Raw genomic sequence first — 16,678 nt, 5'->3', positions numbered from 1 at the left:
ATTTATAAAGGGAAAAGATCACATTATTACTGTTGGAGAAGCACCTATTAAAATTTGAAGCTTCTGTGAATCTTAAAACTGAAGAAGTTCTTTGTTCTATTGATCTGAACTAAAGAATAATGGACTTGAATTGGGGCAATAATGAACAACCCCTGGAGAAAAATTTTCTAATAATACAGTCGATAAAAAAGTAGGCCCCAAACAAAGTAAAGCAAAGCATGGAGGACTACATCAATCCAAGTATTATTTCAGGGTAAATATTACTAGTTTTACAAGTAAATTAATTCTTGAGGACAAAAGAGTAAATTAATTTACAAGTAAATTAATTCTTGAAGGCAAAAGAGAATGTAAAAAGAAACTACCAGATGCTATAATTTCTTTGCAACATTTCATGTTGACTATTGTTATTTTTGTTACTAATAAAATCCCATATGTCTTACATTAGTTATATTGTAGAAGACAAATATTTCAGACTTTTATTCAAATAAAACATTTTTTTCCAAATAAAATTTAAAAGTCAAAATCATATTCTTTTATAATTTAGAAGATAGGATAAAAATCAGTCTACATAAAATCTTTTATTTTTTAAATTTTTATTAGTTATTGATGGACTTTTATTTGTTTATATGTGGTGCTGAGAATTGAACTCAGTGCCTCACACACGTAGGCAAGCACTCTACCACCAAGCCACAACCACAGCCCTACATAAAATCTTTTAGAGAAAATTAGAATATAGCACTTATTTTGACAAAACATATAATTAATGGAAATTATTTGCCTTTACCTTTACGGAACTACAAATACATATTCTTCCCACAACAGTGTTTGCCAGTTAAACTAATGAAGGGCCTCTGGAAAACAGATTCTTCCATCCTCCACGTGTGCTTTTATATCCATCCTCCAAATTTTAACTTGTTGGGTAAGTACACTCTGGAAAGGTAATCTGACGACAGGGAGGTTAAAGCTTGGATTTCTGCCTTCATTTTGGATTCTGCCATTATTTCCATCTGCCAATAAGAGGTAAAATATCACAAAATCAGAGTTCTTTGCTGCAGTTCTGTTAATTCAACAAACTAATCAGCCTTGACTTTTTTTATTATTCACAACCACAACAATAGTCTTCAGGATCAGCCAGGATATCCTGAGCTGCTACAGGAGAAACCATCAGAGGAGAGAATACCCGGTACAAATGCTGCAGTAATGAGGCATGGTCTGGGACCATTCATGATTTCTTTTTTCATTTTTTTTAATCTCATAAACTATGATAGGGCCATCAACAAAGGGTAAATAACCATGATAAGGGTAAAAATAGACCAGCTGCATCTGGCTGACCTCATCTATTAGCCTTCACATGATTCCATTTCAACAACTATTTACTACTAAACCACAATAACATTAGTTGTTGGTTATATAAAATTACAAGTATGTTTTCAAAATATTATGTGAACAGCCACCATTAAAGCAAAAGGCAGTTAAACTTTATACAACACTTGAATTCAAAAAGAAACACCATATACTTCTCTTCTCCAAAATGGTTGGCAAGTAATATAAGGTCTCTTGAGGATGCTGTCAAGTTTCCCTTGATCCCGTTTTGTTAGTGGGATCAAACTATCTCTAGGTACATTCAGCCTGGTAAAAAATAAATGCAAAAAAATCAGTAAAAAAAAGCCTGTTCCCATCACACATATGTTTTGCTTGTGTTTACTGTACTATTTCAAAAAACTCAGAAATGACAGATAAGAAAATCAATACAACCTTGTCGAATCCTAGATCAGCAAGTTTTCAAGCAGGTAGTGGAAGTCTGTTTCTACAGTAAATAAATCCTAAGCATTTTACTTTCTTCTCATCACAGGATGATGACAGGAAGACACACTTTTTTTATTAAGCACATGCCCCCAGCACTGGCACTGTGTATGTGATACTAGGGCAGTTAAACAAGGTGTGGTTAAGCATCCCAAAGCATTGAATTCAGAGCCGTGAGTTCCACTGGGGGTGGCTAGAAGCTGCATTTCACTGAGGGACATTAGATTCCAACAGGTGCTTACTTGTTTGTGATTCATTGAGGACATTGTTTGTGTAGTGCTTCCCATTCATGTGTGTGTGCGCGCACACACACACTCACCTATCTAGTTTTAACTTTGAAAAAAGAAGAATGTAATTGGTATGTGTTTAAAAATAGAACATGAGAGGTCTGGGATTTAGGGTGTAATCTACTTTTTGAAGTCACAAATTCTAGATTTCTCAAAGGATCTCTGGTTTCAGTCTTTTTCTGTGTCCCCATAATTATGACCATTTGCCAGTGACAGCTTCTGGGTAGATGTGACAATTTGATTGAGAGAGACCTAGAGCATTTCCCTTACAGTGTGTTTGCATAGCTCCTTTGTATATGTATTTGGGGTGGTTCTGAGGACACTTGTGGAATTTATAAGATGCAGCTAAAGTTTCCCTAGGCCCTCTAACTTAAAAATGAGCAGATCATGTGTCCTGAATTAGTGTTAGAAATGGCCTTCATATAAATAGATCACCTCCAAGGCATTGTGGTCATGACACATAACATCAAATTGAACAAAACTTTAATTCACTGGATGTAAATGTTAAAAAAAAAAAGAGAGAGAGAAAGGTTTCCTGTCATTCTCTCATTTTGTAATAAGTGTCTACCCCAAAACTGTTCATGCTCCCAATTTAGGAAACAAGCACCTGTAATCAAGGTTTGCACTGCTTAAAGAAATCCAATAAGCATGTTAAATTCATTTTCACTGGCAAATTAAAACAATAAGAAACATTTCAAAATTTATCCCATTAGCAGAAAGGGAAAAAGTGTTACTATCTTATGCTGGAGAGATATACTGGCTCTTGTTCTGCAGAGAGAATAAAACAACCTATCCAGCCGGGTGCAGTGACACACGCCTGTAATTCCAACAGCTTGGGAGGCTGAGGCAGGAGGGTCCAGAGTTCAAAGCCAGCCTTAGTAACTTAGCAAGACCCTGTCTCTAATAAAAAATAAAAAGGGCTGGGGATATTGCTCAGTGATTAAGAGCCCTTGGGTTCAATGTCTAGTACAAAAAAAAAAAAAAAAAAAAGAAGTCTTAAAATGTGTAAAATCTTTTAGCCACCAATTCTTCTGGGAATTCTGCCTCAGGGTTTCTTTAAAGATGCTGGTAAAGGTTTAGTTTAAGGAACCCATCAAGCACTATCAGAGATTTGGAAACCACTTAAGTGTCTAGCTATGAGGGACTGGCCACACAAACATCAGAATATCCAGAATTGGAACTTATAGTAGGACACATTAAAATGAGGTCATAAAGAGAAATGTATTGGTAGGGAAAAGTGATCACATTGTGCTGTATGAAAAACACAAAATAACAGTACAGTATGATCACATTCTTGTGAAAAAGTATGGTTGTGCACAGAAAATCTACAAAAGCACAGCTGTTTAACTGTAGGTGATCTTTATCTTGTTATTAATTTTTTTCTATAATGAACAATATATATTAAATGTGCCCCATTTGAGGTTTCCAAACTTTAAATCATCCCCAAATGAGATTTTTATGAAGTTAAAAATTTAAATGTATGATAAAAAAATTGATTCATATGGCAAATGATGTTGTCAATGATTACCATTATTAGAATCCATGTATTATACTCTAAGTACAAAAAATTATAAAATGTTTTAACCATAAAATAAAAATTTGTAGCTAGCTGTGTTATAATTAACTAAACTTATTCATTAAGTATTTTAGTACTAGAGCAGAAACACTGATGAATTAAATTCATAATTAGTAATCTTGAATCATAGTGAACAATATAAATTAAAAACAACATTAAGAGCTTTTCCTTACATTGACTTTCAGACTATTGTTATTGATCACAATAAATCACTTTAAATGTCCTATTTCTGCTATACTGAATAACCTTTTAATATCAGAAGGGAGTAAACCAAGCCATCTCATAGCTGGAACTGTGAGGTTGTGGGCTTCAAAAGACATGGACTGAAACAAAGAGCAAAAGTATGTTAGGTGAGGCTAACTTGCAGAAAATTAGCATACTGGTTTTCATAGACAAATCATTTTCTAAGGAAAAGCACCGAAATGCTCTGTATTATTTCTGTATTAATTTTTTATGGAGCAAACTACAAATTAACCTCTCTGATCTGCATTTATTACTGTGATTCCGTTTCTCCACCTGCTCTGCCATCCTTTTTATCTGTAGTAAATTTAACCAGGCATCAGAATCACATGGAGGTGCAGGTTCAGTAGGTTTGGATGGGGACTGAGAGTTGCAAATTTCCAGGTGATGTGGATGCTGATAGCTAGAGTCACATTTGGAGAAGCCCTGATGTATGGTTGTTGCAGACTAGTGGTGAAATTTGGTGGTGTTTTCCTTCCTCCTTATAGTGGAAGAAAAGGGCTCCCAAAGTCAAAATTCAAGATGTAAGATTCAGAGTATGTTTGGTGATCAGACACTATTGTTACCCTGGGACCTTGCAGGTACTTTAGTAGGCTGGAAGGTGCAGGATGATAATGGCTTTTGCCCACAGCTTATCTATTCCCTGTGTGTACTGGTCATGCTGGAAGCTGGACTCCCAGCCACTGAACAGCAGAAGATCCTGGAATGGGACGTTAGTTCCTGAGTCCATTCTGGAGGTCTTTTGCATACTAGGGGTGATAAGTAAGCACATTATCCCAATGAATGTAAAATGTCTAAATAGTGGAGAAAGGAAAACTACTTTTCTATACTCACCCTAGACCCATACTTATAGATGCACATTATTTCTATGCCTGTTAAAAAAAAAGTTAACTTTAAAATTAGTCTTATATAATACAGGTTAAATAATTTGCACTCATATTTTATCTAACATCTGCAATTTTTAGTTTTGTGGACACTACCAATAATAAACTTGTGGTTCTCCATCTCATATGTCATATAAATTGCCTTAAATGATTACATTCTTTCACTTTAATCTAACCATATTTTTAAAATATTTTTATGAAAGTATTCTAAAAGCAGGAAAACACAACTACAAATATGACTAATTATGATTGTTGTTCCAAATAGTCCAAGGATAACTTACCATGTGGATCAGCATCTACTAGCGTGAAAACAGGAATGTGAAAGGAGTCCCACAGCTTTTTGACTAAAAGCCTTGTGTTCAGATCAGGTACACCCTTTCCCTAAAAGCAAGATAGGTATTAGGTATTTTAATTCCAGTAAGATGAATGGGTACAACTACACCCTTATTTGGTTAGTAATTTAAAAAGGAGACCTCCCACCTTGAATTTCAGATGGGAGAAGACTGGTGTTCACAGTGAACCAATGTCCAATATGTGCAGGGTGAAGGGGCCCATGTACATTCATATCTTTGCCTCAATTATACCAGCCCTAGGAAATATTTTAGCAGAAACAGAAGTAATAAAAACCCTACACACTTAAAGATGCCCACTGTGGTAATACTTAAAATGGCAAAAACGAAAAAAGAAAAATAAAAAAGAAAACTATCCCACAAATCTAACAGCAGGGACATGGACAGGGCAGCACCAGGAAACCAGCTCCGGAATCAGTCAGTCTGGGCTGGCATGTGGCTCTGCTCTTCCCAGTGGCACAAAGGTGAATGAGTATGGAAACCTCCCTGTAGTTTAGGACTCTGTAACCTCTTAAAAGGTTATTATATAAATGAAATTATTTTACAATATAAAATCTTTAGAAGAGTGCCTGGTTTAATTTTGGGGTTTAATAAACCCTGCATGCTGGAATAATATGAAGTCATTTAAACAATAATGTAGAAAAGTAATTTAAAGAGCATTACAATAATGGAGGAGAAAAGCAGAAATCCAAATGAAATGGGGCAGAGGAGGAAGCAGGGCCTACGTTCCCATGACAAATGGACTTGCAGCAGAGAGCTGAGTTTGAATTTGCTCCCTACCCGTCAGTATTAATGCTCTAGCTCTATCTGTAAGGTCACAGTAAACATGCCTGCCCAGGAGTTCTGGCATTATCGCCACACAGAGCTAGTTGATTCCAGCCCTAGTTCTGAGCAGCCACAGGCCTGTGGAAGACACCTCCCTGCACTGTAACTCCTGTTATTAAAGCAGAGGTAATGACTACAGATCTCGCAGAGTTGTTCAAAGTCTTTACAAGTTGATATGTGACAATGGCAATACGTGAGAACTCTTATTAGGTGAAGCGTTCCTGGTGGTCACAGCACTTAGTGAAGGGTAGTGCATTTTTCATTTTTTTCCTTGGGGAAAAGATAGCACATGGACGTAGTAGAGGAGTCCAATAGTATCTGGTCTAAGTGGTTCTTCCTAGCCTGACCCTCTATCCCAGCTCCACCGGCCAGCTTCTTGTGGGCATAATGGCAGTCATCAGTGGACACCAGTGGCACCAGGGTGGGGCTGCATACATGTGTATTTCAGCAGGACTGGTGGGCTGCATGCAGAGAGCAAAAACAGTGGATTCTGGGTGAGGCTCCCCTCCCTGCACCTGTGTTCTTTATAAGCACTCTTACGCCTCTCCTCAACCCAGTGAGACAAGAGCCTTGCTTGATGTGCATCTCCAAACACCAGGGCTGAGCAGAGCCACTGCAGCTTTCTCTGGAGTGGCTTGTCTACAGCTGGACAAACATGGCCTCTCAGCATTGAGAACTGAAAGAAGAGGACTAAGCCAAAGAATGAGGACAACCCACGAGAGACTGGTCCATCTCAGGCTCCATAACATGGCCTATTGCTTATGAGCTCTCAGTCTGTACTTTCCATCTTCACTCTTGTCCTTTAACTTCAAACTAGGCAGATGCCACCAAGAGTTTCAACTGTCACCCCAAGTTTTTATTTCTAAAATCACATCAAGATCTCTCATGAAGAGCAGCTGGGTGTTCCTGCCTCTTGTCCTGTAGCTATCCTTGTGATACTACAGTGACAGTCCACATACCAGAGCCATTTTGACTGGCTCATCACATCCAGTGGTCACCAAGTCCCTTGAAATGTCCTCTGATCCAGTTGTTTCCCGGTTGTCCTGCCCCTTTCATCCTCACATGAGATAACTCAGCCTCCTGATAGCTCCCTGACTCCTGTCATCTCTATCTAACAGATGCGTTATCACACTAATCCTGTCACTTCCCTCCTGGCCAGTTCAAAAACTTTTTGAGGCCTGGTATTTCTGCACTAAATCAGGATGCCTCCTTGGGACTGTCCAGGCCTTCAGGACTCTGCCCAGCTGCCCAAAGTCCTGCTTTCCTCTCCAGGGCAGCTCTCCTCACTGCTCCCACAAACATACCTCACAAACACCATACTTACTGTTAATCCAATAAGCCAGAAGAATTTTAAGTAGAAGAGCTTTCTTTTCTTCTTCAAAGAACTAGGATTTTACACAGATCTATAAAAGCAGAAGCTGGGAAAAGAGCTTATAAAGGAGCAGAACATGATCCCGTCTCTTCCCCTGCAGTCACTCCACCTGTGCAAAGCCCAGCTTCACTTCCACCTCCTCCCTTCCTACTGCAGCAGTTTTCATCAAATCACTCCAGTTTTATGGATTCCACTCACATTACCCGTAGCAGGATGCTTACTACCTGTCTCCCCTGCCTTCAGTGCAATGGTTCTAGGAAGTGGGACCTTTGGGAACTGATGAGGTCATGAGAATGGAGCTCCCCTGGGCTGAATGTGAATAATGCCCTTGTGAAAGGGAGCCTAGAAGGGTCCTCTTGTTGAGAGGATGACTGACCAGTGAATCAGAAAGCAGGCCCTCGCCAAACTCCAGATCTGGAGCTCCCCAGCCTCCAGAAGAGAGAAGCAAAGGTTTGTTGTTTAAGCCCCTTGGTCTGTGGTATTCTGTTAGGGCAGCATGGACTAGCAAACACCTTTTGCTAAACAATGCCATAGCTCCCAGCATATTATCTCACTCATGGGAATCATAAAATATGCTTCTGTGTTCTTAGCACAGAGATGTTTAAAAATAGCAAGCTCTTTTCGACTAAATTCATGAAATTAATGGTATACAAATGTGTGTGAGGAAAAAAAGAACAGCTCAGTTCATTCATCCCTTCTCCAGGCCCCAGAACTGACATGAGACAGACAGACATACAGCCACTGTGAGACTGGTGCAAGGGTGGCTGAGGGTCCAGCAGGCTCACCCTGGTGTTGCAAGATCATGGGTATGAACAGGTCAGGAGCATCACTTCCAGGTTAGGTTCAGGATGTTTAAATACACACTGTAGACATTCCTGTTCTATGACCCCAAACAATGCATTGTACTGAAAATAGAATGTGGCCCAAATTGCACAGATAATGTTAGGAATTCCTCACTGGTCACCACAGTCCTGAAGTGAAGTAAAGGTAGGTACTATACCGTGACCATGATGCATGGAGACATTTTGTTGCAAAAGTCATCATCTAGGAGCCGCTGAAATGTTGCATCTTTTTCTACAATTAACAGAAATTTTGCATCTGTAATTAAATCTGTGAAATTAAGGCTGATAAATTGAAGATGACAGTATTTCAATTTAATCAACTATCTTATGGTACCATATGGATCAATTAAAAAACAGCTGTAGAGGCTGTAAAACCAATGTGATACTGCAATATGTACACGTGAAAAAATAAGAATTCATACCCCATTTGAATCAAATGTATGATATGTCAAGATCATTGTAATGTTTTGAGCAACTAATAAAGAAATTTAAAAAATAGCTGTAGAAAGAATATTTTGAATTTTACCTTTAAATATATAAACATATCTTCCCATATATTTAGATATGTCTCTCTCACATAATGGTGAGCTCCTAAAACAGTACTAAAGCAGGGACTGTGTGTGTTCATCTTGATGGCTATAGGGTCTAACTTTGTTGTTAAATATTATGAAGGCTTGGTTTATCAAAGGAATGAATGAACATTCCAGAAGTTTAATTAGCTTTCCCACTTAAAGGATACTCCGAATTCCTTGAATATTAGATGGCACAGCAACAGCCTAAGTTAAAATAAAAGACAAGTTTTATTTTAACTGGAAAATAAATAAAAATGACACAATTTATTACAAAAATCCTATATTTTCATTTTCTTTGACTACCAGTCACAAGAGTCTTATTGCTCAGTGAGGAAACAGTAAGAAACAGATGAATCCCTCAATAAGAAAACAGACACATAAGCTACAATACTTCACAGCAGGGAGAACTTCTGGGAAGCATTGTAGATATGTGACTTTAAGCAGAGACTGAGGAAATTAAATGTCCTGATGTGGGTCTCATGGCCATCATCTTTCCACTGTCCTAAATGGTCACCTATCTAAACTGCTGTGCTGGTTCAGTACTGCATGTTTTCTATGTACCAGAGCCCAGCAAAAGGTTTAGTGTTAAACTTATTAGTTTCAGAACCAGTAATTTTTAATGGAAATTACGTAAATAACTTTGCTAAAATGGGTAAGCCACACTCTACCTGTAATGTCATGGTTTTTTTCTTTTCTTTCTTTCCCTCTCTCTCTCTCTCTCTCTCTTTTTTTTTTTTTTTTTTTTTTGGTATTGGGGATTGGACCCAGAGGTGCTTAACCACTGAGCTGCATCCCCAGACCTTTTTAAATTTTATTTTGAGGCAGGTCATGTTAAATTGCTTAGGGCCTTGCTAAATTACTGAGGCTGACTTTGAACTTGTGATCCTCCTGCCTCAGCCTCCTGAGCCACTAGGATGTCCAGCTTAACAGTACATTTTTAAGGAGAATATATATGTATGTTTATTTCAATATGACAATTGGCATATAATTATGTGTTACACAACTCCATAAAGCATGTACCTAACTCATCCTTCCATCCTTTTTTATTTAAAAATATTAAGCTCCAAATTATTCAACAGAGCTAGAAATAAGATACATCTCAAAATTGAGTGACCTGAAAGGTAGTTAAAGCATGTGAAGCCTTAAGGATGCTTACTGTTGCGCCACAGGGACAATGCACTTTGGTGCCGTCTTCTTCAATGTATCTTAAATTGCCTGCAATTAGCCCTTTGGATGTTGATAACTGAAAGATAATAGATGTATTTGAAAACTTTTCCACTATGATATTTCATGCTGCTAAGCATTCTTCATGTTACTTTCTAAATTATTTGTATTTTACCTCAGATGAAATTTAGATATGGAGAAAATGTGTAAAGGTATTTAGGAATTAAAATTTTTTGATAATTTACCTGTTTTAATCCATTCATCTAAAAGGGTGATTAAATTTATGAGAAAAATATAATATCAAATGATATCAAAATAAGGCAAAGATTACTTTTATTGTAATTTTTATACAAATATTTTTAAATGGAAGGTTTTGTTTGCAAAACTGTAAAACAGCGTCATTCTTTTAACTTGTAAAATATTGTTTTTCTTTAAGTATCATGTTTATGTTATATAATGAGTTTACTATTTCAAATAGATATGTAAAACAGAAAAAAAGATGAAAAGTTTTGTGCCGAGTACCACTTACTATGTGCAGACTCCTCCTTGGCACTCTGAGCATACAGGAAATGTCATTGATAATGTCGTCCACGACAGTCTGAGTACCAAAGAGCTGGCTGTCAGTATAATAGATGTCTCTATGAAAGTTTAAAACACACATTTCTAATTAACCATGTACTTTTGGAATATGACAAATATTGGAGTGCTATCTGTGAAAACTTTAACGGAATGAAACACAACATATAAGGAAAGTAATTTCTTCCCCAGAAGGTAGTCTTATATGACTCCTCAAAAGAGATAATAAAGTTGATCCAACTAAATCTCATGTTGCATTTAAAAATACTTTACCAGAACAATAAACTTACCTTTTAGTTGCATAAGTGTTGCTCTGTACTAATTTATAAATCATGGACAATATTTTAAGGATTAGAGCTGGAAGATAAAATGCAATAAACAATTTGCTTGCCATTTATCTTACTGATTCTAAAGACGCTGCTATCAAGAATCTTAATTGTCCACAATTACCATTACTAACATTTAAAAAATTATCTTTCTGAAATAAAGAATTAAGTATAAAATAGTTGCCTGAAAAATTAGATAAAATTAATTGCTCTGAGGACTCAAAACAGAGAGAATACATTTATCTTGAATCATAAACCAAGTAAATTCCCTTAACTAGCAACAACAAAAATCTAGAAAATAACCAAATTTATTTATTCATCACTCAAAGCTAAGAAAGATCAACTTACCAAATTTTTTAACCGATTTTAGAGAATTGCTTTTGATTTTTCTTGTGGTACAATGAGCCACCATCTGAAGACCAACAGAATCTTCAAACCTGTAATTTTGTTTAAAGCAAAGGAATAAAATGAAAATTACTTAACTTCTTAACGCCAAGCAATACACATTTTTTAACTTTATTTTATTCATTTTCTAATATTTTTAATGTTGCTGAGAATCGAACCCAGTGCCTCACGTGTGCTAGGCAAGCCCTCTACCACTGAGCCACAATCCCCAACAATACACATTTAATGTTTTCTTCTGAGAACATTATTTAAACCCCACATTTCTTCTTGACACAAGCACTAAAATTTTATAGACCTGGTTTGTGAGCTTAGATCAGTCCAGGTGGTAATTAGGTAATTAGCTTTGTGACATACAGCAATAAGATAAAGTGTTTTAAATAAATACCTTTTATTATGGAGTGTGTGTGTACACTTCTTTCTTGGGAAGACATTAAGTATATGTAAAATGTTTTCAAGTATTTCACAATTTGACTAGAATTTTACTCATTTTAATAATTTATTCATTGAATAATTTGACTCAATAAGTTTTGAAATATTTTATTCCTAATTTGCCCACAAAGCGACATTACATAAAATAACATCTATCTTAGATTGTTAAATGGAACCACCAAGCCTCTCCCAAAGGTGGCAGAAGGCACCAAGCAAAGACACCAGATGTCATCTTCTTTGAAGCTAGATAAGATCCATCTTTCCAAATATACAGTCTAGGGCTGGGGATGTGGCTCAGGCGGTAGAGTGCTCGCCTGGCATGCATGCAGCCTGGGTTCGATCCTGAGCACCACATACAAATAAAGATGTTGTGTCCACTTAAAAAATAAATAAATATTAAAATTCTCTCTAAAAAAAGAGAATACAGTCTACATCAATTATTTTGGCCATAGTAACTAAGCAGTTTCAAAATTCCCTTTGTTCAGTTTCTGTAACTCTTTCAGATGTGAGAACCATTCTTGTACTGCTTTTCCTTATTCAGTAGAGAAGATTTTACAGGCTGGGAAAAAGAAAAACACTCTATCACTTGGTGCTAACTCAGATGGAGCCCTTGGACTCAGCAGTAGATCATCAGAAGGCAGCCTGGTCAATGGGCTACACGTTCAGGACACTTGACTTCAGCCTGAGCTCAGGACTGATGGCTGCTCTGAGTAAGGGTTTGCTTTTGCAGTGCGGATGAGAACCATACCCACAGTATCCCCTCCCCACTTGCTGGGAAGCTTAGATCCAAGTCTGATGCCTATTTTCAGCAAGGTCCCAGCATTTGAAATTCTAACCTCTTTTGGTGCCTTTTTTCCCCCTAACCTTATTTTTCTTTGCCTTATCTTTTTTAAAAAATATTTATTCTTAAGTCTTAGGTGGACACACTATCTTTTACATTTATGTGGTGCTGAGGATCTCATGCATGCTAAGTGAGCACTCTACCACTGAGCCACAACCCCAGCCCCTCTTTTCCTTATCTTTTATACCTACTTATAGCTTTTGCAACCTACCTGTATGATATGTATTCCCATTTTTTTGGCTGGGTAAAGGCAATAAAAGAGTGAAAAATAACTAGAATTCTAAATCAAATACATTGAAAGAATGACACCGATACATTTAAAAATAGAACTGCAAAATGCCCACTTTATATTTTCCCAGCTGGATCTGTTGTCTATTGTGAAGGCAGGCGCTTCATTTCTTGCCAAGCTTGTGATTATGTCTTGCATAATATTTTCTATAGATGCGAGAACCTCAGCACTGAAACAGTAAACACAGTGATTCAATTTTAATTGTAAAGTATGCTTTTCAATATGTAATGTTTGCTCTATTAGTACTAAAGTAACTTTTTGTTTCATTGGTTGTCTTTTTTGCGGGGGGGTATAAGGGATTGAACTCAGGATCACTTGACCACTGAGCCACATCCCCAGCCCTATTTTCTATTTTATTTAGAGACAGGGTCTCATTGAGTTGCTTAGTGCTGCGATTTTGCTGTGGCTGGCTTTGAACCCATGATCCTCCTGCGTCAGCTTCCAATCATTGGTTGTTTTTTAAGACTTGGAAATCCATGTTGGTAATGATCTCTTCTGCTAAATCTCCTATCAATATTGCATTAAAACAATAGAATTTGCAATAGTTACTTAGTATTTCATTTGCTTGTAATTTCATTTCTCAAGTTACAACTGAAGTAATCTCTTCCTTTTTCATTAATGATATAACTTACAAGTATATTTTTATCTACTTATATTCGCCTACTTTAATCTGCATTTAAATATAAGCTGAATTTAAATATAAACTTGATGGCCTGAAATACATTAATTTAAAATGATATAATATTGGTTCAGAATTTCTTTCCCAAAAATGTAATGCAAAAATATTTCAAAAGAAACATTTATTGTAGCACACTCCCTAATTGATCTCATTCCTTAAAATCAGCCCTTTTGAATTTGCTTGAAAAAAGAAAAAAGTTTAATTACTACCATGAGAAGAATAAATCATGAGTTCTGCACTAAATGGTTGATTTGGCAACTACTATATGCCACTGTACAGCGAAATGTGAAGAAGACACAGCCTCATATCTTGTCAGCTGGCTTTTAATTTCACAAGCCATCAGCTTCAAAAATTGTTCTATTAGAAATAACATTAGCATATTGTCTAGAAAGGGGAATCAAATTAATGCTAGAAAATGGGCAAAATGTTGAAGAACTTTAATTTTCCACAGAAACTTTGGAGATTTTATTGAAAATAAATAGAATAAAATTCAGAACAGAAAATAAAATTTAAAACATTTAATACTGATTTTGAGAGGTCAAAATGACCCCCAAATATCTCATTTATTTTTCGAGCCTGAAAGGCAAAGAAGTCAGAGGACGATACTGTGAGCCCCTTTGTTGGGATGGACCTACGCCCGCAGTGCACGACCCTCCCGAGTCCCCCCTCAGTGCAAGTCCTTTGGTAAAACTAGTTTGCTTGTGGGGTTTTTGGTAGTTGGTTTGGGATTAAAAGCAACTGTTTAGGATGAAGAAACGGTTGAAGACAGCAAAGAAGGAGCGCCATTCCAAGGAGGCCGGTCCAGTGAACCTGCCCTCTGTTAAGGGCCACTGGGGTGCAGTCCCCGTGGGGTTTCTGGACACTGGGGTTGAACCCGGGGCGCTCTACCCCGAGCTACACCCCAGCCCTTTGGATTTTATTTGTGACAGGGTCTTGCTACGTTGCTGGGGCTGGCCTCGCACTGGCGGTCCTCCGAGTCACGGTGCCGTCAGGTGCGCGCCGCCGGCGCCCAGCTCTGTGGCTGACTTTAAATGAATCTCATTTAAATCTGCACGCGGTCAGTGCTGCCCAGCCGGGACACGCCGCCGCCGGCCTCGCTGACCGGGCCGTTAGCTCGCCGGATGCCACCTCGTGGCTCGCCTTCCTATCCATGGTGCGGGCGGCCCGAGCCAGCGCCGGCCGGGTGCCCAGCCCGGGAGCCGGACTGGGCACTGCAGCGCCCCGGCGAGCAGCCCTGCACCGGCCGTTGGCCCTGGAGCTCCGGGCGAGGAGGCCGGGCTGCCGCGCGGGTCCTCACGGCTCGGGCCGAGTGGGATCCTCTACCTGGAGGCCAAGCGGGTCCCCTGCGCACCGGCCTCCGGGCCACCTCTCCTCAGGGCGGCCACCAGCGAGGCCCGGTGCCGGTCCAGGACCTCGAAGAACGCAGCCCCAGGCCCCACCGGCGCAGCGGCCATGCGGCCTCACCAGCAGGCCTCTCCCGCGCTCTGTGCTGCGCGTGCGCGCTCCACAGCCTTGGGGGAGGGGGCCGCCCACGCATGCGCACTCCGCCGCAGTGGGGGGAGCCGCGTATGCGCGGGCAGCAGCGCAGGGCTGGTGGCACGTGTTTGTCAGTCACGCACCTGGGCAGCCGCGCTTTCCAGCCCACTGGGGCTTACTTGAGCTGGTACTATTTCTGGGGAGGAGGACTATTTTGGGAAAGTGTTATCCACAAATTTTCATTAAACCAGTTATGAGGCTGGAAAGTAGCTCCATGGTAGAGCATTAGCTTCGTGTGTGCGAGGCCCGGGTTCCAACCCAGCACCCAACAACAAGAACAAATGACACGAAGATCCACCTTCGTGTGGGAAGCAATTCCAAGTCCTGGGTTTATCTGTAAGTGAGGCAAACACAACTCCAGTTTCAAGTAGTTGAAGGCTTACCAACCCTCTTCACTAAGCCTTTCCTCTAATTCCCTTAATTCCAGGAAGTTCCTCATGCACCATCCTAATTTTGCAAGAACATAGAAGGGCCCACTCTGTCCAGATAGGCCTGGGTTAAAATCGTACCTCCACCATGCTGTGGGCTGTCAGACCTAGCACAATGAACACAGGTGACCCAGTTAAATTCGGATTTCAGATAAACAAGGAATGCTTTTTCAAAGGGTAACTGCTTCCCACATAGTCGTTGAGACAGCATTTTACTAAATGATTATATTGTTGTTCATGTAAAATTCATATTTACCCAGGCAGGGTGTATCTTATCTAGCAACTCCACATCCTCTTTTGCAGATCTGGTTAGCCACTCCTCACCCTACTTTCAGAGCGGAAAGTGGGAATTCTGAAGCCCAGGAAAGGAGTCCTGGTGCTGGGGACAGACAGTACAGAGGGGTGAGGTCCCCATGCTACATGGATGAGTGCTGGGGCTTGGCCACAGAAGAGCCACCGGGCCACAGACCCACTCCAGAGAACTCTTCTTTCCTTCTATTCCTGGTTATTTGATAGTTTTGAACCTAAAACTGATTTCTGACCATAAACAATGGGCACCCTGTGTTGGTACTGGTGTCTGCACGCATGTCCCCATGTGCATGTGCTGTGTTGAGGCCTGACAGTATCACCATCTCGATACCTCCCACTGTCAGTCCTGCACTCAGCATGCCACCTCCTGGGGACGAGGAGCTGAGTCCTCGCACTTAGGGACCTCACAGTCTAAGGGCAGGCAGGAATCGAGGACAAGCAGGTGAACTCTGGGCTGTGTTGGCAGCAAGAAAATGCACTTAAATAAATCAGCACCCGAAGGGATAAACATTATTATCCCCATTGCCAGTGACACACACCTGTAATCCCGGCTGCTCAGGAGGCTGAGGCCGGAAGACTTCAAATCCTAGGCCCTGTCTCAAAATAGAAAAGGACTATGTCTGAGTAGTAGAGCATCCATGGATTCAATCCCCAGCACCCCCCCCCCCCCACACACACACGTGAATTATCCCTGTTTCACAGACGGAGAAACCGAGTCTTGGGGAGACTGCACCTCCAGTAAGTGACAGCGTAGGAGGGAACCTTGACTCCAGGTTCATGCTCTTGACTTTAGGGTGTGAGGCACCTCCAGGGGTCGGGTTAGAAGGCTGTGGCCATTTTGTGGGGTTTCTTTGGTGGCAGAATTACCCCTCTTGCCTCAGTTTTCTCCTCTCTCAGCTGAGGGCCTTGTGGCAGGGGTCTTTCACTGATCACCCCAAAGAGAAA

General features: G+C 39.7%; 1 protein-coding gene across 3 annotated transcripts; it reads right to left on the bottom strand.

Annotated features, from left to right (window-relative positions):
• Window positions 1-887: 887 nt before the first annotated feature.
• SPO11 (SPO11 initiator of meiotic double strand breaks) lies at window positions 888-14,914 on the bottom strand (the record flags this gene model as incomplete). 3 transcript variants are annotated; one of them, XM_081288834.1, is made up of 13 exons in its annotated part: window positions 888-1,007; window positions 1,518-1,629; window positions 3,913-3,989; window positions 4,741-4,778; window positions 5,072-5,171; window positions 8,338-8,447; window positions 8,919-8,955; window positions 9,908-9,994; window positions 10,445-10,553; window positions 10,782-10,848; window positions 11,166-11,254; window positions 12,837-12,950; window positions 14,784-14,914. In XM_081288834.1, 13 exons carry the CDS (start codon window positions 14,912-14,914, stop codon window positions 888-890), a joined length of 1,191 nt encoding a protein of 396 aa, XP_081144960.1. The 3 variants fall into 3 exon arrangements, with proteins under 3 accessions (XP_081144960.1, XP_081144961.1, XP_081144962.1); XM_081288835.1 differs by lacking the exon at window positions 12,837-12,950; XM_081288836.1 differs by lacking the exon at window positions 12,837-12,950 and having other exon boundaries at window positions 8,338-8,435.
• Window positions 14,915-16,678: the final 1,764 nt, after the last annotated feature.

This window comes from Spermophilus citellus (genome assembly GCF_964194105.1).
Source record: "Spermophilus citellus genome assembly, chromosome: 4".
NCBI classification, from domain to species: domain Eukaryota; kingdom Metazoa; phylum Chordata; class Mammalia; order Rodentia; family Sciuridae; genus Spermophilus; species Spermophilus citellus.
This window is presented reverse-complemented; position numbering and strand designations above follow the sequence as displayed.